Source organism: Ranitomeya imitator, chromosome 6, assembly GCF_032444005.1.
Source record: "Ranitomeya imitator isolate aRanImi1 chromosome 6, aRanImi1.pri, whole genome shotgun sequence".
Lineage (NCBI taxonomy): Eukaryota > Metazoa > Chordata > Amphibia > Anura > Dendrobatidae > Ranitomeya > Ranitomeya imitator.
Genome location: NC_091287.1, coordinates 133,490,837 through 133,512,095, shown reverse-complemented (window position 1 = coordinate 133,512,095; position 21,259 = coordinate 133,490,837). Strand labels below are relative to the sequence as shown.

The 21,259-nt window shown below is 40.0% G+C and overlaps 1 protein-coding gene across 2 annotated transcripts in view; it reads right to left on the bottom strand.

The window, feature by feature from the left end:
* Positions 1 to 8,111: 8,111 nt before the first annotated feature.
* MYRIP (myosin VIIA and Rab interacting protein) overlaps positions 8,112 to 21,259 on the bottom strand; it is an 897,248-nt gene continuing 884,100 nt past the window's right edge. Inside the window, exons 16-18 of one of the 2 annotated variants that reach the window (XM_069730111.1) lie at positions 19,699 to 19,817; positions 18,666 to 18,707; positions 8,112 to 11,752 (exon numbers count right to left, since the gene is read on the bottom strand). In XM_069730111.1, the coding sequence (XP_069586212.1) occupies positions 11,720 to 11,752; positions 18,666 to 18,707; positions 19,699 to 19,817 (194 nt within the window). In that variant the 3' untranslated portion in view covers positions 8,112 to 11,719. The remainder of the gene's footprint in view (positions 11,753 to 18,665; positions 18,708 to 19,698; positions 19,818 to 21,259) is intronic. The other variant, XM_069730110.1, reaches the window with a different exon arrangement.

Below are 21,259 nucleotides of genomic sequence, written 5' to 3'. Positions count from 1 at the left end.
CAGGTAGGATCAAGCTGTATTTAAAAATGCCATAGTTTGATGGGAGGAGTGCTCAGTCAGAGGATGCGCATTACAAATATGAAAAAAACTGACCATCACTTCCAAACAGAAAAAGACAAGTATGAACAAGAGCAAGCTACGAAAGCCACTCTATAAAGCTAACAAATTTAATGTAGGGTTTTAGCCCAAGAGAAGCATCATGTTTAGGATCCAAACAAAGGGGTACACCCTGTTACTGGCTGTTGGGCTCACATGAATTGCCCACTTTTTGAGCTAAGTATCCTCATTTTTTAAAATATTTTCTACAGCAGTAATGGAATTCCAAATTCATATTATAACATATTGCGTTTCAGAGTGCAGCTTTATGGTAATTTGCTAGTTATATAGTGTGGCTCTCTTAGCTTGCACCTGTTCATACTTGTCTTTTTCTATTTAGAAGTGCCGGGCAGTTTTTTTGAGAATTTTAAATCATCATTAGTATATGATAAAATTCCTATGTGCACCACGTCTAGTACTTTTTACTGAGCTTGGGACAGATGTTCATGAAAATAATAAAATTAGCTAAATCCAAGGCACTGGAGCTATCCTTCAGAAGTATTCTTTTCTCAGATGGTATACGAACCTCAATAGATGAATGTAAGAAAACAATATAAATGAAAATAAAAGAATGTTCCGTATGATCAGTACAATATAAGTAATACTATATATAGGTACGTTTTTCATAGATTAGGTATACATGAAAACTTAAAAACGGTCTCAAATGTTTCAACTTATCTGATTAACTTAACAGCCACTTTTAGCTGTTTTTTCCCTAATTTTTACATTTTCCACCTTCCTTAGAACATAGTATGCAAATACATTAAAGGGGTTTTCTGGGCAGGGCAGCAATTTAGGCAATGACTGTATGATGCCATATCTTAACAGTGTGCAAGATATCTGTCTGCATGCTGGCTCAGTCATTACGGTACTACTCATTTTCTATTTGTGACAAGCTTCTCTTCATGCTTTTCTCAAAGGTCATGAAGAGAAGTGAAGCACATAGCACGTGATTCCAATTATGTAAATCGCATATCAGTGGACATGTGACGACAGCTCAAACTGGCAAGAATAGCGGGATCCTAACGGGGGAACACTATAAACTGTAAGGATTTTACATAATTCAGTTACTGCCAAAGTTGCTCACTGGCCTGGAAACTCATTTAAGTTTCTCAGATCACTATGGATAGATTAAACACCGTAACTGTATTTATTCTGGTGACATGTGGAAATTAAAAAAAAAATCTTAATTTTTTTATTCATTTTTGTAAGAATTTAGATTTGTATGATAGTTATGATTTGGAATATAGTCTGAAGATTAATATTTTTATGTCACCTGTCAAGATCAATTTATCAGTATTTTTCTTTTTTGTACAAAATAAAAAAAGTGTAGAGTATATAAAGATCTGAAATGAATATCAAACCAAGAGTCCCAATTTTAGTTTTCAAAAGTGTACCTTATAAAGGGCCTTTTAACCTTATATAAAGAGAACCTGTTGGCACGATTTTGTAAAATAAAGACAATGGTGATCAAATGGTGATTACAGAAGAAGTACAAAGCAAATTTCTTCACCAAAAGTATTGGCCTTTACAGCCATGTCTTTACATTACAAAATCGTGTTGACAGGTTGTCTTTAAAAGACAGCTATGGGAAGGAATATTGATAAAAGAATCAAAGAATGCTTGCTTATCCACAGTATCTGCCGCCTGCTCCAGCACTGTTGCACTGACGTTCTCCGCCAGACTAGAAGAAAGTACACGAGGATCACAAGTCACCTGAACACCAAAGCCACTGATTGGCTGCAGGATGTCTATTGATGAGAAAAAATTGCAGATTCTAGTGATAATCATACCTTTGTTTCTTTTATCAGCATCCCTTCTAATGGCAGACTTTTAAGAAAGAAAAACCCTTTAACTTAGTTGGTATGTTCCTTGAGTGTACGGATGCAAAACATATAAACAAAATATTTTTGAGTATGTGTACAAAGGTAAAACATTATCTCTTGTCCATTTGACACCCAATGGCCTTAAAGCGGTTCCATTACTCGATTTATGTTGCCCAAACCACAATTACATCCAGGTATAGCTCTCTCTGAAATGCTATGGAGTTTCAAAGTAAATATAGTTAAAAGATTTAGCCTAGGACCACAGGCAGAGATGAGACTAATCCGCGCAATTCCCAGCTCTCTTTTCCCAGTGCTAATCCAGGTGATTCACCAATTTTTGGTGAGCATCTCCACAAGATAAAATGACATGCTGCCGTCTGGAAAGATGTGCTGCATGTCTGTCTCCACAGGGAAGCTGCGAGTGTCGGTGCACGCTTAGTGGAGATGGGATTTCTTGAAATGCCATCCATGCTGTAACATCTGGACGCTGCAGGTTGGATGCTGCGAATGTACGCAGCACCCAACCCGCAGCATTTACTGACCGTGGAAACATACCCGTATATGACAGGCTTAAAAAGAGATTTTCTTGCTTTTTTTGGGGAGTGGGGAGCAGAAGCTAAAACTAACTGTCTAGTTTTCCCAGTGGTAAAAGTTATAAAAAGAATGTATTTTTTTCATTTTTTAGGCTCAGATCGCCAGCTAAGAAAGTTCCAAACCATATAAGTTACATACACTGATTTAGAAAAAAAATATTGAAAACACATCTATAACATGTAGCTTAACGTACAAAAGTAATGTTTACTAAACATATAAATCATATATACTGTTATGTTTATGAGTGCTTCCCTTTACTTTTTATTTTAGGTCCTGAAATTGATCCCTATTGGTATGTGGGACGCGGTGTCCGACCAATTGGACGATTTGGAAAAAGGCAGATGAGAAACAAAAGTTCCCTCCAACCACGTTTCATTGGCCTTTTTAAACTTATTCTGAGCCACTTGAAGAAGCAAGATGGACTAAATTTAGATAATCCACTGGAAGAAGAAAGTTGGTGACAACTGCTTAATTTAAAACCCCACTTTGCCTTTTCCATTAAACATTGCCTTATCCATTTAAGTCATGATGGTTACCATCCGTTTTGCTCTTGCTTTTCCCATTGTTACTATTATTCGCCACAAATCACATGGCAGCCAAAGATACAGTACATGGGAATATATGCAAACAAACAGTACACAAATGAACAATATCTCTTATTGCATAATCATTCAAATACTGGCCACCATATGCAATCAGTTTGGTTGAAAATTTAGTGTATAGATTCTATATATAATAATAGGTAATTTCTTAGAACGTAAGAAATGGTAGATGTGTTTGACTTTTATGTACTTCACTAGATGGTGGCCCGATTCTAACGCATCGGGTATTCAAGAATATGTATGTATATAGCAGCCACATAGTATATAGCACAGGCCACGACATATTCTTGAATTCCCGATGCGTTAATACAGGCCATGCAGTATATAACAGTGGCCACGCAGCATATAACAGTGGCCACGCAGTATATAACACAGGCCAAACAGTATATAACACAGCCCACGCAGTATATAATATTGCCCTCATAGTATATAACACTGGCCACGTAGTATATAGCAGCCATGCAGTATATAACGCAGACCACACAGTATATAACACTGCCCACGTAGTACATAGCAGCCATGTAGTATATAATGCAGCCCATGCAGTATGTAACACAGCCCACATAGTATATAGCAATGTAGGCACTATATGCGTGGTTAAAAAAAAACTTAAAATAAAAAATAAACATATATTCACCTTCCGAAGGCCAATTGAAGTCCTGGCGCCTGTGTGCGGTGCACGCGGCAGCTTCCGGTCCCAGGGTTGTTATGAGCGCAGGACCTGTGATGACGTCACGGTCACATGACGTGACATCATGGCAGGTCCTTCTCGCATAGCATCCTTGGCACCAGAACCTGTCGCTTGCAATGCCAAGTACACCGCGCCACGTCGGAGGGTGAGAATAACCTTTTTTTATTATTATTATTATTATTATTTGTAACATTAGATCTTTTTACTATAGATGCTGCCTATGCATCATCAATAGTAAAAAGTTGGTCACACAGGGTTAATAACCGCGTTAATGGAGTGCGTTACACCACGGCATAACGTGGGCCAATAACGTTGCCATTAACCCTGTGTGAGGGCTGACTGGAGGGGAGTATGGAGCTGGCACTGACTGCGGGGAGGAAGGAGCGGCCATTTTGCCGCCAGACTGTGCCCTTCGCTGATTGGTCGTGGCAATGGTCGTGGGCGTTTTGCCACGACCAATCAGCGACTTGGATTTCCATGACAGACAGAGGCCGCGACCAATGAATATCCGTGACAGACTGGACAGATGGAAGTGACCCTTAGACAATTATATAGTAGATTTTACTTAATGAAAAGAATCATTAAACCTTATATTTTATTCATTAAAGTCACTAGTGTTCATATACTTTTGAGTCCAGTGGCGGTTCTAATCAGTGATTGACAGTCTTTCCTGTATGACTGTGCGTGTAGAGATACCTGTCAATCACTGAATAGGACCACCCACTGGACTCATATGCATATAAACACCGGGGATTCCAATGAATACAATACAAGTTATACTGAATCTTTTCCACTAAAGATAAATATTCTACTCAGTTTCTCCTTCACTATAACATGCTATCCACAGAAAAGGCTGTATGTGTAACGTGACAGGTTCCCTTTAAGTTCTTGCTACCTATTTAAACTAAACTTGCCCACCAGAATACGATTGCTGTACTGTAAATTGGTTCCTAAATATTTGTATCAATTCGCACGTTTTTTGAGAATGCAAAATATTAGATTCACAGAAAAAAGTAAACTCAATTGTTGAATGTGCTGAGCCTCCCATCTACTAAAGAGACGCAGAAAGCTGTTGGCTTTTTCATGCCATACAAAAGCAATAAATGGGGTTTAAAATATACAATATATCCTTCTTTCAGTGCTTCGTTTCTGTTGGTTGGTCATTGTCTAGTGCTTCAATGTCAATAGTGCATATAAAAGGGCTCAAATGTAGTCTCGCCCCTGCAGAACTGCTGACAGTGCTAGATAGGAGAAATGTAGAGGTGTTTTGCATACATTTTTGTCCTTTTTTTACTGCCACATAAATGTGAAAGTGAAGGTTTTCTCCTACGCTATACCGCCAAGTGCTCCCAGTGGGATCCCTATGTCAAAAGTACCCTTGTTTCTCTGTAACAAGGGCACTGCAATGCCTCCATTCTACTTTTAGAATGGTGGTGCCTATTGGTGTGCACAGGTGTAAAATAACAAACAGTCGTGAACTCGCCCTCCCCAGGTCTAGCGTTGCCTCTCTGCCACTGCTTTGGTTGATCGGTTACAGCTGTGACATCATGTCTACAGTGGATATTACCACTAAATCCAATCATAAGGTCAGTGGCTCATGCAATCTACATCAACAGAGTCACTGAGCTCAGTGATTGGCTGCAGCGGTGATGTGCATTATAGACATAACATTACCTCTGCAGCCAATCAACAAAGATTAGATTGGAGGGTCAGGTCACCATTGTTTGTTTGGGCGAAAAAAAATGTAAGAACGGTAAACTCCTTTAACATCTGGTTCTAGCAGTTATAGGATATGCAGCATTCTAATCTATTGCTGACATTGGGGTGTCCTGTACTTATCTGTAAATTGTTGGCAGGGGTTACAAATTGCTAATAATCCAGTGGTAGAGGCTAGAAATCCTTGGCGATTTATGTGTCTTGAGAAAAGGTGAAAGTTAGATCTAGGATATTTTCTGGTTCCCATCATGGAAGCTATGAATGAACTTTATATTACCATATCTAGTATTCTTTAAGTGAATGAAAGGGATTCGGCTAAATTCCTACTCTTCTAGTAGCCATTCTTGGTTTTCAGTGAATATAGAATAAGGGCAGTAGGACATAATCTTTATTTTTCAGATGTTATTAGTGGGGTTATTCTCCCTATTTACATTGGGGAAGAAGAAATGTGGTAGGTTTTAATCCCTAGGGACTTGTTCGTTTGAAATGGGTGAATGCAGATGGTAAAGAATGGGGTAAGTTATCAAATTTTGGTTTTATTTCATAGTGTCCTTTGGAGGAAGACCTTTTTTTTTTAAATTATACACCTTGTTGTCCAGTTTATGAAGGGTTGTTGAATTATATTAATTTGTATTTGGTGAGGGGGATCAGCAATGACATTATATTCTCTGGTGTCTGATGAAGTTTTTTACTGGTGTCCATTGGATGTAGGGGCCAGTTATAGCTTTTTGCTGCCTGAAATGAAAAATGAAAAGGCCCCTATCCCTCAGTAGTAAATAAACTGTATACATTATTATTATTATTTATTGTTATAGCGCCATTTATTCCATGGCGCTTTACATGTGAGGAGGGGTATACATAATAAAAACAAGTACAATAATCTTAAACAATACAAGTTATAACTGGTACAGGAGGAGTGAGGACCCTGCCCGCGAAGGCTCACAATCTACAAGGGATGGGTGAGAATACAGGAAATAAATAGTGTGCATAGTATCACTCATAATCATGCAACATGGTGTAATTCAACTGGTTCCAGCCTCCACTTTGCTTACCTCCTCTCCTGGGCAACCAAGTCTTTTGCTCCTCCTTCTTGCTCCTTCAAACCCTCCTCCTCTCCTACCTATCCAACTGCACCCCTTTCTTCACTCTCCAGCTGGCATTTATTTTCCCTTCTGCTCCATCCCTTTTTCATTGTCCTATTCTTTTCTCCATTCTCTATCCTGCTCCTTGAGGGCTGAGAGTCCAATTTGGCTTCTTCCTTTTCACCCAGTGTTCTAGGTGGCGTGACTAGATATGAACATGGCAATTATCCTCATAAGGGACTACCTAGAAGTCCTTTCTTCCGCTCAACTGTGGCTGGCAGTGCAGGACAGGCTTGGCATATTCTGAGGAGCTAGGGCTCCCCTGCAATGCATTTGAAAACACCCTTGAGGGTAAATTGTCTGTTAGTGCTGGTCTTCCGCCCTTCAGAGATATTATACACTGCCACCTGAAGTGAGATGCTCATCTAACCTCATGGTGATGCAACCCTCATTGGGTGGGCAGGAAAGGTGTAGACTGTATGTTCTGGTGTAGACTATATGTCCTATGAAAGGAACATGCCTTGTGACACCACTGTCTGGTTTGTAGGGCACATGATGAGATGGCAGAGCGATTTGCCCCTCTTAGGAAGTGGCTTTTAGTTCTACATTAATCAGAATCTCTCATTTATTAATAAAGTCACTTAAGAAAGAGTCATGAGCAGAGCGTACATCAAAAGAACATTCCATATGCAAACAACAGCACCCGATGGACATTCTAGATTACATACTATATGCTAACGGTCTTGACTTTAATTCAATATTAATAGACACCTTGATAGCTTCTCCATGGTTAGAACACATGGCTAAAAAGCAGTAGAATGGGTGGTAAATACAACATACACTGGAAATGTTCCTTAATATACACATTTTCATATATTTCCTTCAGTCACAAAAGATACAATTGCGAGTTGAAGGACAGCATTAAATGAAGGCCACAAATTGTACTAATAGGTCAGAAATTGCCTATAGTATCTCGTCATCACCTCTAAAGCTTATTTTTCTTTGCAAGCATGATTCTGTTGCTTCTCTTAAGTCGTTAACAATGCACACAACTTGCTTATGTGTCAACTCTTTTATAATGCAGAAGTGATATTAATATGTATATAAACTTCTGCAAATAACATGTGTATGACTATTGCGTTCAGATGTCCTCTATTTTTTTCTTTAATTGTTTGTTACGAAATGTGTTACTGATGTCGTGCTCTACAACAAGGTGGGAACGTCTTGTGGTTTTGACTCATCATTCAAAAACAGTCGTTTTTTTCCTCAATTCTGCGAAAATATTAGCAAAAATTCATACTTTTTAACTGCAATTGTCTGCCTGTGTAAACAGGCTATTCAACGATCGGTAAAGGTTTACCGATCGGCGGTCGTTTAGCGCAAAGTCAGTCCCCTACTAACATACATAAATTCCAAACCCATTCTTTCCATGCATTATCTCCATGATACAGTCATGAAATAAATAAACAGACACATAGTTATTGATGTAATTTTTTTTATCTTTCTGGTTTGCATTTTTAATCAAGGCTTTTAATGTTTTGTCTATAATAATTTAGACTGACATGCATTTAATTACATCAGTTTCTTGTAATCAGCCTTTTTCATAAAGTTCACATTTCTTATCTCATCCTAAACAGACTCTACAGGTGACATGAAAGCACACTTACTTAGATTTTTTCAAATTGATTAGATTTTACCTTATATTCTTACTCTATATAACCTTTAAAATACTTTCATTTGTAAAAAAAAATAATCTTGTTATAAATATTAAAACAAAAAAAATCACTTAATGGCAAAATAATTCTTCGGGTGATATAATGTTTTAACTGTGTTTGAACAGTAAACCTTTTTTTACACGCATTTGGCACAAATAAATTATTTTCATAAACGGATGATTTTTTTTTGCAGTGCTTACACAGTACATAGTTTCTTTTCTGAAAACTTAACAGTTAGTACACTACAGAAGCTTCATTACATGCTTTTATGTGAGCCATTCTACAGCAACAATGTATCAAAGGGCAAATGCGTTGGGCAATCAAATTCCATTCAGATAAGATAAATAACTTCTCAATCACACACAAAAATGATAGTAACCACAAACGTCGGCATCATGGAAACTCCTGTCCTTAAATATCCAAATGCTATTAGGTGACAGAACAAGAAGGTATGTGTATGATTTAGCAGAATTTTGGGCATATTAAGGAGAATGGAAATGCTCTATTTATAACATTGGTTCCACATCATGCTCATAGATGTTATGATCACGTAAGAAGAAAATGATCATGATTGTCTAACTTTTGTTTACATTGGCCCCAGAATATTCTGGTTTGCGTATACATATAGGCAATTATACCCCCTATCCAATATACTCGCATTAGCAATAGGACACCCACCAAACCTTCTAATAGTATTGCTCCATTTCATACTGGCAACAGCACTATGTGACTTACATATCAGATTTCAGTAGTTGCATATTTGATCAAATATCTCCTCAACCAGACAGGACGACCCCCCCCATTTGTATGTTAAAAAGTGTTAAAACCTTTCTCCTTTAATTGATCATTTTAAAGAAGTTATGCAGCGTCTCTTTCCTATCCGATCTGAGATACGTAGTACAAGTGTCGGACTGGCGTGCCAAGGGCCCACCATTAACATTGACTTTGGGGGCCCACTTTTCATCTGCATACAAATATTATACGACCCTCATTCACAAATTTACCTTTATCTCTGCATAATAATACACTAAGTAGTTTGGTTAATGAATAATGATATGCTGCTTTTTTCTGTACAGAGTAAATCATGTGAATTATGCAAAGTACTGCCCATACAGTGGGGTTCGGGGCCCAGATCTGCACGGGGGCCCACCGGGGGATTCCCCTGTGGGCCAGTCCGAGCCTGAGTAGTACTATGTTATGGAGAGAAGAGAAAAAAACACCTTGATGGTGCTGCTTGATACCCGGATGTGATATGTGGTTACACAGCAGGTTCATTAAAGAGACGACTGAGCTGTCAAATCATGAAAGGGAACTACACCCCAAAACACATCACAGATACTCCAAATAAAGGAAAATATTCTACTAAAAAGTTGTCTCTTCAATGAACTTTCCTTCTGCTCTCAATAACAACCTTCAATTTCTTTCAACAATCTCAATTTATTTTTATTCTCCATACTAATATACTATGGGCTCTAGTGGTGAATCTCCATCCATTCAGGTCACTGCCTAGGGATCCTGCACACCAGGCTTCAGCAACAGAAACACCATTTTTTACCCATGCTTGGGATCTGTGCAATAATATAGCTTATGTATTTGAGCAGACCCTTGTTAACCCCAGAAGGATAAATGTTTTGCAAAGCAAGTATATTACATGAGGCACTATCCTCTCCATGTTTTCCTTTTATGTCAATCAGGCATAGAGAGATTCTGCTGCACGCCAGGCTGGACATCACTGAGGAAACTATTCATCGCCCAACAAATATTCGAATTAATAGGACATGTGCACAATACTCGCATGGCATAAAATTGTTTTCTTCAGCATCTGTCCTGCAGAGTGTACATAAGACTCTCGATGTCTGATTCCAGATAAGGCAGGAGGGAAAAGCTGCACAATCCTTGTAATATACTTGTAAAACATACTCAAAGGCTCAAATTAATCAAGACTGGCTATATTCATCAAACCTGTCTTGATGAGGTGCCGTGTAAGAGTCAGGTTGCTGATTCATTAAGAAATGCACAACTCTTGATGAATCAAGAGCGTCTGATGAGTGGCATAAGTAGCCGTGCACCTCGCGAGAAATCAGAGTTCTTGAGTAAGTAGCACCTCATGTCATTACGAATTAGATGAGCTTTAGTGTCACACCTCTGCCACGTGTAAATGACAAAAGTAGCAAAAATTTTCTGCAATTACAAGTTGCACAAAAATTTTGCATCTTTTCAAAGCAATTTAAGCCTGAATTGTTGCAAAATTGTTTTGTGGAATCAGGGTCTAAGTCTAAAACACTGAGTGTTATCTATGAAATTAGGAAATTTGAGCTGCCCGCCACAAGCAGACAGATCATAATTTTTCTTGTGGTGGTTACGATATGAAAACAGTCAGCTGATTGTTGGTGCGAACAAATTCTCTCATTTTTTTTTCCACGCCATGTATGGTCTTAAAATATGTTAATCTGTTATCCATTACAACATGCAGTATGATTAAGCTCCTATGTTTGCCTAATAATGTTAAGAAAAAGAAGAATAAGGCTGAAAGGGTTGTCAGCACTGCTATACCATGTGGATGACATGTTATTGTTGTGTCATGTGACCACTGAAGCCAATTAGCGGTTGCTGACCGGCTGCAGCTCATTAATATTCCATTACAGCAGACGTCCACGCAAAAAAAAAGGATGCAGCCAGTCACCGGCCGCTCATTGACTGCAGTGGTCACATGACACAAAAATATAATGTCATCCAGCGGGAAAAGTAGAGCTAACATTGGCAAGAATGGTGCTGCAGGATATTGGGGTTGTATTTATTTTACTACTTACAGTGGTCTAATTAATTTGATTTAATTTCTCTTAATATTAAGGAGTATTAGGGACAATTACTTAAAACATCATTATAGGACCATTATCATTTAAGTTAAATTTACAATGCAAATTGCTTTTTTAAGTAGTCGAGTAAAGTATAAAATAGCATGTTAACAATATAAGACTAGTCTGACACATTTTGAAATACACTTTTACAACAAAACATTTGCTCTCACATTTCATTTGGCATACTGTATGAACACATCAAAACTTAAGATACAAAACATCTTTTTAGCACATTACTGTACCAGGACAGAAATAAAAAAGTGCATAATAAAACACAGAGCCTTTCTTGAAACTCAATGACCTCTTTCTGGTGTCTCCAAACAACTTAAGGCAGAGTTCCACTTAGCAGACCATAATGTTGACCATTCCTGGTGAGGTATCTGGATAAAGCCAGGAAACAAAGGCGTTGTTACATCACACAAGGATCCGTTGTAACATCACAGAAGATTCCATTTTCTTATGGAGAGCAAAATGGCTGTCAAAGGAAGGCACGCTTGTGTACGCCTTAGGCATTATACTTTTTTGGCAGTAGAAATATGTTAATACATTACAGAAGATCCTTTAGTGGGTTCCTGAAACATTAGAAAAACACATATTCATGATTTTTGCGGTGATTAGGTATCAGACTTTTAACAGAAAATACTTGGTTATTATAATCCTAGGCAACCCTCAAAAAATGTTTGATCACTGCTTGGACATACCGTACCTTAAATTAATTGGCAATTTCTGGTAACGTAATTAGGTACAAGAAAGCACACTAACTTTCGTCACTTTGGTCAATTCAAAACTACAACAACAAATCAAATATGTTTTCCATGCACTATAAAACAAAATAATGTACTGTACATATTTTCTATAACCATATACAAATTGTCTCTTCAGAGTGGAAGAGGACTAGAACTCTAGTGCCACCTATTGGAAGTAGCAATCCTAACAGTCAATGTCGACTCTTTAACAAGCCTTGTCACATGACTTAGGATAATAGTCAAACCAGAATCTCAATTTGCAGACACTGTGTTTCGGGGTACTGCCCCTCGTCAGTGCAAAGTGGAGATCTGGTTTGGCTGATTGAGAGGCGTCTGACCGGGATCCAAGAAGTATCGTTTCTCCTTGTGGAGAGTGACATGATAAGCATGTCAAGGTGAGGAGACTTAAAGCTGCAATGCTCCTCTGGGAAATATGCAAATTGTCTCTTCGAAACACAGTGTCTGCAAATTGAGATTCTGGTTTGGCTATTATCCTAAGTCATGTGACAAGGCTCGTTAAAGAGTTGACATTGACTGTTAGGATTGCTACTTCCAATCGGTGGCACAAGAGTTCTAGTCTACTGAATAGACTGTTAGAATTTGTATTAAGGCAAGAAAAAAGCAGCTAAGTAAAGAAAAACGATTGGCCATCATTATTTTAAGAAATAAAGGTCAGTCAGTCCGAAAAATTGGGAAAACTTTGAAAGTGTCCCCAAGTGCAGTGGCAAAAACCATCAAGCACTACAAAGAAACTGGCTCACATGAGGACCGCCCCAGAAAAGGAAGACCAAGAGTCACCTCTGCTTCTGAGGATAAGCTTATCCAGGTGACCAGCCTCAGAAATCACAGGTTAACAGCAGCTCAGATTAGAGACCAGGTCAATGCCACACAGAGTTCTAGCAGCAGACACATCTCTTCAACAACTGTTAAGAGGAGACTTTGTGCAGCAGGCCTTCATGGTAAAATAGCTGCTAGGAAACCACTACAAAGGACAGGCAACAAGCAGAAGAGACTTGTTTGGGCTAAAGAACACAAGGAATGGACATTAGACCAGTGGAAATATGTGCTTTGGTCTGATGAGTCCAAATTTGAGATCTTTGGTTCCAACCACCATGTCTTTGTGCGATGCAGAAAAGGTGAACAGATGGACTCTACATGCCTGGTTCCCACCGTGAAGCATGGTAGAGGAGGTGTGATGGTGTGGGGTGCGCTGCTGGTGACACTGTTGGGGATTTATTCAAAATTGAAGGCATACTGAACCAGCATGGCTACCACAGCATCTTGCAGCAGCATGTATTCCATCCGGTTTGCGTTTAGTTGGACCATCATTTAGGCTATGTGCACACGTTCAGGAATTCATGCAGAAAATTCCTGTGAAAATCCGGACATTTCTGCCAGATTTCCGCATGAAATCCGCATGTGTTTTTTTGCGCGTTTTTTGCGCGTTTTTTTCCAGACATTTCCCAATGCATTAGACAGTGGGAAAACCGCGAAAAAACCACAAAATTAATGAGCAGGTTCATTATTTTTCCGCAATGCGTTTTTCATGCGGAAAAACGCACATCATGTGCACAGAAGTTGCGGATTTCATTAAAAATGATAGGATGCTTAATGTATGCAGATTATTTGCGGTTTTATAGCGTTTTTATAGCGCAAAAACGCTAAAAAACCGCAAATAATCTGCAACGTGTGCACATAGCCTTATTTTTCAACAGGACAATGACCCCAAACATACCTCAAGGCTGTGTAAGGGCTATTTGACCAAGAAGGAGAGTGATGGGGTGCTACGCCAGATGACCTGGCCTCCACAGTCACCAGACCTGCACCCAATTGAGATGGTTTGGGGTGAGCTGGACCGCAGAGTGAAGGCAAAAGGGCCAACAAGTTTGCAGTTTTCCGCATGGCTATGTCCCGGACACACTTTAAGGCCAATGTCAAATTTAGCCAATGTCAAATTTATGTGTTACAACGATAGTCGATAATGCACAGTCTCCACCCTGAGATTACCCCAACTTTGATTGACTTTTCAAAATTAAGCCAGTCATTGATGACTTCAGCAACAAATTTGCTGAGGTGCACATTTCACAAAGGTACATCTGCGTAGATGAGTCCCTAATACACATCAAGGGGAGACTTAAATTCTGTCAATATTTGCCCAGCAAGAGGGTCATGTAAGGAATTAAAATGTACAAGCTGTACGAAGAGTACCTGAGGGTACACCCACATAATTAGGTTTTATGACGGGTGGGATAGCAAAATTTAACCTCCTGAATGCCCCCCTGTCCTGTGAGTGAGTGGGAAAATTGTGAGGGAATTGGTGCACCCACTGCTGGATCACAGTTACCACATCTATGTAAATAATTTTCACATCTGCGTCTTACTCTTCAAAACCCTCTTTGTCAGAGCTACTGCAGCATGCGATACTGTTGAAAAAGCCAGAGAGTCCTCCCTAAGTCACTAATTGGGCAGCTACTCAGAAAGGGTGAGAGCAGAGGCAAATATAGTGATAAAATGCTGGTGGTTACGGGTCCTAGGGAATAATAAGAACATGGGAGGAGTTAATCTCTCTGATCAAATCCTCCAGCCCTACAGTGCCTTGCGGAAAATAAAAGTGTGATACAAGAGGTTGGCCGTGCACATCTTACAGATGGCACTGTAAAACGCTCACATGCTATTATGTGCAGACCAGACAGGCACATTCCTACAGTTTCAAGAGATAGCGACCAAGGATTAAGGCTCTAATATTTGGAAGTCAGGAAGAGGAGGGCCTAATTACCTCTGGGACTGAAGGTGCCTACATTATACCAGGGCAACATTTTCCCGGTGAGGTCCTCCAGACAGCATGGGAGAGAATAACACAGAAAAGGTGCAGAATGTGTATCAAAAGTGGAATAAAAAAAGAACATCACTTAGCAATGTGACACCTGCCCCGAAAAACCTGGCCTGTGCATAAAAGACTCCTTCAAAGTCTACCACTCATTCATAGATTGACTTGTTGTATGTTTATTCTGCATGACTTACATATACCATTCTGGTGTACTCTGCACAACTTACATATGCCACCACATTATAAATGATCAAACTAGTAAAATTCCCCCCCCCCATATCAATTGAAAACGGAGGTCACTTGTAGGGTGTTTCTACTGTTTTGGCACCTCAAAGGCTCTGCAAATATTACAAGGCACCCGAAAAAAATTCCATCTAAGTCTGTGCTCCAAAATGTCGCTGCTTCCATTTAGAGCTCTGCAGTGTGCTCAAACAGTAGTTTACCACCACATATGGGGTATCTATGTACTCAGAAAAAATTGAACAAAAAATTGTGGGGTCCATTTTTTCCTGTTACCACTGTGAAAATGAAAAATTTGGGGCTAAAACAACATTTTTGTGGGAAAGTGTATTTTTTATTTTCCCGGTTCAACGTTATGAAATTCTGTGAAACACCTGTGGATTCAGGGTATGTGCACACATTGCGGATTTGCCTGTGGATCCGCAGCGGATTGGACGCTGCAGATTTGCTGCAGTTTTCCATCCGGTTTACAGTACCATGTAAACCTATGGAAAACAAAATCCGCAGTGCACATGCTGCGGAAAATACCGCACGGAAACGCTGCGGTTTATTTTCCGCAGCATGTCAATTCTTTGAGCGGATTCCGCAGCGCTTTACACCTGCTCCTCAATAGGAATCCGCAGGAGTTAAAACGCTGGTGAAATCCGCACAAAAAATGCTGGAAATCCACGGTAAATCTGTGGATTTTTCAAAATCTGCGTGGAAAATCCGCACACGAATCCGCAACGTGGGCATATAGCCTCAACATGATCACCTCATCTCTAGATAAATTCCTTGAGTTGTCTAGTTTCCAAAATGGGGTCATTTGTGGGAATTTTCCACTGTTTAGGCCTTCAAGGGCTTTGCAAATACGACATGTCGACTGTGATCGATTCCAGCCAATTTTGCGTTCCAAAAGTCAAATAGTACTCTTTACCTTTTGAGCCCTTCCCTGTGCCCAAACAGTAGTTTTAATTCCCACTCAGGAGACACATTGCCTGAGAAGCACCTGAAGGGTTAATAAACTTATTAAACGTGGTTTTGAGCACTTTGTGGAATGCAGTGTTTAAAATTGCATCATATTGCTGATACTTTTAACCGTTCTAACTTCCCAACAAAAAAAAAGAAGAAGTTTAAAAATGATGGTGATGTAAAGTACACATGTGGTAAATGTTATTTATTAACTATTCTATGCATTATAAGGATCTGGTTTAAGGGCATAAAAAAATTAAAAGTTTGAAAATTGTGAATTGTGAAATTTTCACCAACATTCCAATATTTTCAAAAATAAACGGAAAAAATATCAACCTAAATTTATCAATAACATAAAGTACAATATGTGACGAAAAAGCAATCTCAAAATAACTAGGATACGTTAAAGTGTTCCAGAGTTACGGCTAAAGCAGGGGTGGGGAACCTTTTATCAAGCCCCCAGGCAGATTCTCAGGGACCGCTGTTGTGAATTCTGCTCTTGGGTTCCCTCCAGTGGTTGTTGGTGGGAATGCAGTTGTCTCTGACTCGCAGTCCTGGCCAGGTGTATCGGATAATTACAATTCTGACTGGGATATTTAGGTGTGCAGGATCCTTTAGCCCTTGCCAGTTGTCAATGTTTCTCTGGAAGTGTTGGCTCTCTGCCTGGCCTCTCCTGCTTATCTGCCAGTTCAGCAAAGATAAGTGTCTGTTTCTTTTCCTGTGGCACACATGCAGTGTGCTTATTTTCAGTACTGTTCGTTTGTTTTTCTTTTGTCCAGATTAGACTGTGTCTGTGTTTTCTCAGTCTGATTGGTTTCACTGGAGTTGCAGATATACGCTCCAACATCTTTAGTTAGATGTAGGAAGTTTTTTGTATATTCTGCTGTGGATTTTTTGAAGGGTTTTAATACTGACCGCACAGAACTCTGTCCTATCCTGTCCTATCTAGCTAGAGTGGCCTCCTGTGCTAAATCCTATTTTTTCTGCCTGTGTATGTTTTTTCCTCTCCGACTCACCGCCAATATTTGTGGGGGGCTGTCTATCCTTTGGGGATTTTCTCTGAGGCAAGACAGTATTCCGATTTCCATCTTTAGGGGTATTTAGTCCTCCGGCTGTGACGAGGTGTCTAGGTGTGTTAGGTACACTCCACGGCTACTTTTAGTTGCGGTGTTAAGTTCAGGTTTGCGGTCAGTATAGTGGCCACTTTCTCCAGTGAAAGTTCTCATGCAGCTCCAAGGTCACCGGATCATAACAGACCGCATTCTTGGGAAAGTAGCTGTATTTTAATTGCCACAAGCTCATTAATTCCTTCTTGCTCTGCTAGCACACATACACAGGGTTCACTACTGAACACTCAAGGGCATGCAATGAAAGATTACGTCTTGAAACCAGTGTCAGAGTCATGACGTACTTTGTGGGCGGAGTTTGCATGGCCCCCGAAGGATGGTATAAATATCCAAATGGCCTTTCGCTGAAAAAAAGATTCCCCACCCCTGGCATAAAGTGACACTGGTCAGAATTGTAAAATAATAGGAACTAAAGCTGCAATGGCAGGAAAGTGAAGAGCTTGGATCCCTAATCTCTCCCTGTTAGCTGCAACGTCTCAGGCTCTCTTGCATTTGCTTTTTTCACCAAAAGTTCGGCACATACACATAGGCGAACTCACTAAGAACTCTGAACAGGGTAGTGTGAACTTGTGAAATGCACAAGTGCCAGACTTTGCGAGAAGGAAGCAAGCACAAGACATCCTATCAGATGTGGATGACATAGGGGACGTCATCCACATCAATCAAGGCAATGAAGCAGCATTATCATATATTCAATTCTGAAGGCTCTGAGAATAGTCTGACCCATCCATCAGATCCTTCAGTGGGGATTTTCATGCGGTTGGAGGCTGATATAAAGGCTATTTTTCCAAGGCTGCAGTGTTGCACCAAACATATATTTAGAAAAATGCTTGCAGTAGGACCACAGTGATGTGGGTGTTTAAAACAGGAATATCTGTTCCTACTGTGTGACCTTGTGTATGACTATGTGTAGGGGATTTAGAGTTCTGGACCATCAAAACAAATCTCTAACTATCATAAAGGAATATAATCAATACAAAATGTTCAACCTTAGGTTACAAATCACAAAAGGTGTTCAAAGGTGGGCATTCACACTTTATTCTAAAATGTTACATATATGATAGGTATTCTTAGGCTACTTTCACACAGGCGTTGTTTTGAATGCGTCGCAATGCGTCGTTTAGGGGAAAAAACGCATCCTGCAAAGTTGTTTGCAGGATGCATTTTTGCCCCATAGAGTAACATTACCGACGCGTTGCGACGGTTGCGCTGTGTTGTGGCGGACCGCTGGGAGCAAAAAACGTTAAATGTAATGTTTTTTGCTGCCAACGGACCGCTTTTTCCGACCGCGCATGCGCGGCCGGAACTGCGCCCCCACCTCCCCGCACCTCACAATGGGGCAGCGGATGCGCCGGAGAAATGCATCCGCTGCACCCGTTGTGTGGCGCATCAAACACTAGCGTCGGAATCTCGGCCCGACGCACTGCGACGGGCCGAATCCAACGCTAGTGTGAAAGTAGCCTTAGAGTGGAAAGACTTATGTTAGGGAAGTAATGTTTGCAGGAATGTGGAAGAGCTTTAAACAATTTCCCCTATTTTAAAACGTATTGTATATGGGCCTGGGGTGGGGAATAAAAGAAAATATTGTACTCACCTTCTCACCTCCCAGACAGCCTACTGTGTCCACGCCGGTTTCCTGGAATAAACAATGTCAAAATAATAAATGATGGCTGCAGCAATTAAGAGGCCGCTGATAAACTGCAGCCTTCACATTGGATGGAATATGAAGGCTGCAGCCACGTGACATTGTTTATGAGCAGAGGAATGGTGCCAGTCTAGGAATTCTGTACAAACATCTTTTTTTTAATTCTCCACCTTGGGCTCAGAGAAAATAAGTTGTAAAGTAGAGGAAAATACCTTTGACAAAATATTCTGCAGATATTAAGACATATTATCTTCACACTTTTTTTTATCTTCATCTCTTTTTGGAAAATTTACAGTATTTTGTGTAATGGCAACCTTTAGAATGTTTTAGTAATCATAAGCCAAGGACTGCCAAAAATGTTCAAATAAACTATAACTAACATATGTTTTTCTGTGACTTATAGTCCATTTATCCTTGTAGATTATCGCCATTCGAGTGTTCATATGAATGTTGGTCCCTGATTATAAACAGTTTGTGATTATAAACTGGTCCCTGATGAACCAGCACAATGCTCATTACTCAGGTCATCTGACTGTATTTTCTAGCAAAAAAAAATTATTGCCCTCTGTAAATAGGGGATGTGCTGTCGATACCATGGTACCAGAGTTGGTGCAAATCACTTTGCAAGGCCAGTCATTGGTCTTGTCAATAATCTCTGACTGCTGGATAAAAGCCCCGAGTACTGCCTACTACCTCCTGGTATCTGCGTCTGTTGTTTTCAATAGTCGGCCTGGTGCAATGTCAGTTTTGCGGTACTCCGCATATGTGACGCTGCACCAGGCTGGCTAATCAAAGAAGAGCTGCAGATGCTGTCGCCAGAAGGCAGTTCTCAGGCTCCTGTTTATCGGCCACACTTACTGATTTGGCTGAAGTACTGAGTCCTGCTAATTGATTCGCACCAACTCTGCATGGTACTGTATAAGGACACCATACGACTTGTGTATATGAATGAACCAATGAAAATTGCACATAGGTAGCATACCATAACTTCCCTGACCGAACTCTTCCGTTCTCTAGTTCTTTGAGTTAAAGATCCTTGCAGCACAAAGTTTCTGTTACATGACTTCAATGCCGCCACTATTGGGAGTTCAGGTTCTTCATCTATTCATAAAAATTAAAAAAAAAAAATGTATCAATCAATATCCTTGTTGGCAATACAATGTGGATTTTACATCTGAATACAGCCTTACAATCATCAAATTGTCATACTTCCATGATTAAAACTAAGGTACACGTAGGAATTAAGTTTTAATGGAGTGAAGAAAAAGCAGAAGACACACAGTTGTGTACGGGAAGGAGTGACATGGCCAATAAGGATCAGTAGAGGATTTCATTTGCAATGAAAAATATAAATATAAAGATAACTGAAGATCTAGAGATTATTTCACTTCTATAGGATGTCTAATGCTGATAGTTTATGAGTTAGGCCGGGGTCACACTAGACCGTAATACGGACGAGTGCAGTGCGCTAAAAAATCGCATAGCACTCGTCCCAATGTTAATCAGTGGGGCAGCTCCCGTCATCCGATATTTTCTTGGCCGTATTCAGGATCCGAGTGAAATCGCAGCATGCTGCGATTGTCAGCGTATCTCGGCCGAGAATCGCCAATGAAAGTCTATGGGGGTGAGAAAAAATAGCACAGCACACGGACCATCAGTGTGACTTGCGAGAAATTCTCAGGCATTGGGCAGGTGACAGGAAAGGCTCAGCCATTATTTGCTCATTTTGCAAGTGTGTGAGAAAATCTCACCATACGGATGCCATACGGATGTCACACGGATGTCACACGGATCATTTGTTGGGAGAAAATCGCATCCTCGCACTGCACACGGATCACTGTTTTGGTAATATTTGTGCGATTCTCGTCTGTCAAAAACGGACCGTTTTTTTATACGTTGTGTGTGTCCCCGGCCTCAAACATAGTTACATAGGTTGAAAAAAGACCTAGGTCCATCAAGCTCAACCTAACTCCATCAAGTTGACATTGAGAAGTCTCAGTAATTAAGATCTACTGATATGGCTACTTTGAAGGCGCCATCAAGGTTTATAGGACTGGGCATCAATATAAACCCAGCACTCCCATGATGGGCCCATTGATTATCAAGCCTCTTCATTGTTAACCCTGCTTTATAATGCACAATGCTATACTCTTCATAGCAGCTGTGGTGGGTAATGCAGTTTTGTGCCTATGTGACAGTGTTGCAATATCAAGAACAAAAGTTATGAAAAATACCGTACTTCACCGTGCAGTACAGAGCAATGTAAATGTAAAAGTATTTGACAGCTATGGTCCCTTTAACCAGCTAATTTATCCCTTTAACTACAGGAACAAGAAACAGCTAATTTCCCCCTGCTATACAGTTACATAGGAAATAAAGAATCATGCAGTGTTACTGTACTGTATTCTATGGCCATATTCTAGGGGGTGCTCTTGTGGCTCTTGTCTCTTGTTATACAGTTGAATCTTGGTAATGAGACATTTACCTCCCTATCACATTAATACATTTTGCTTATTCTAAGAGTATCTATACTACACAATTCT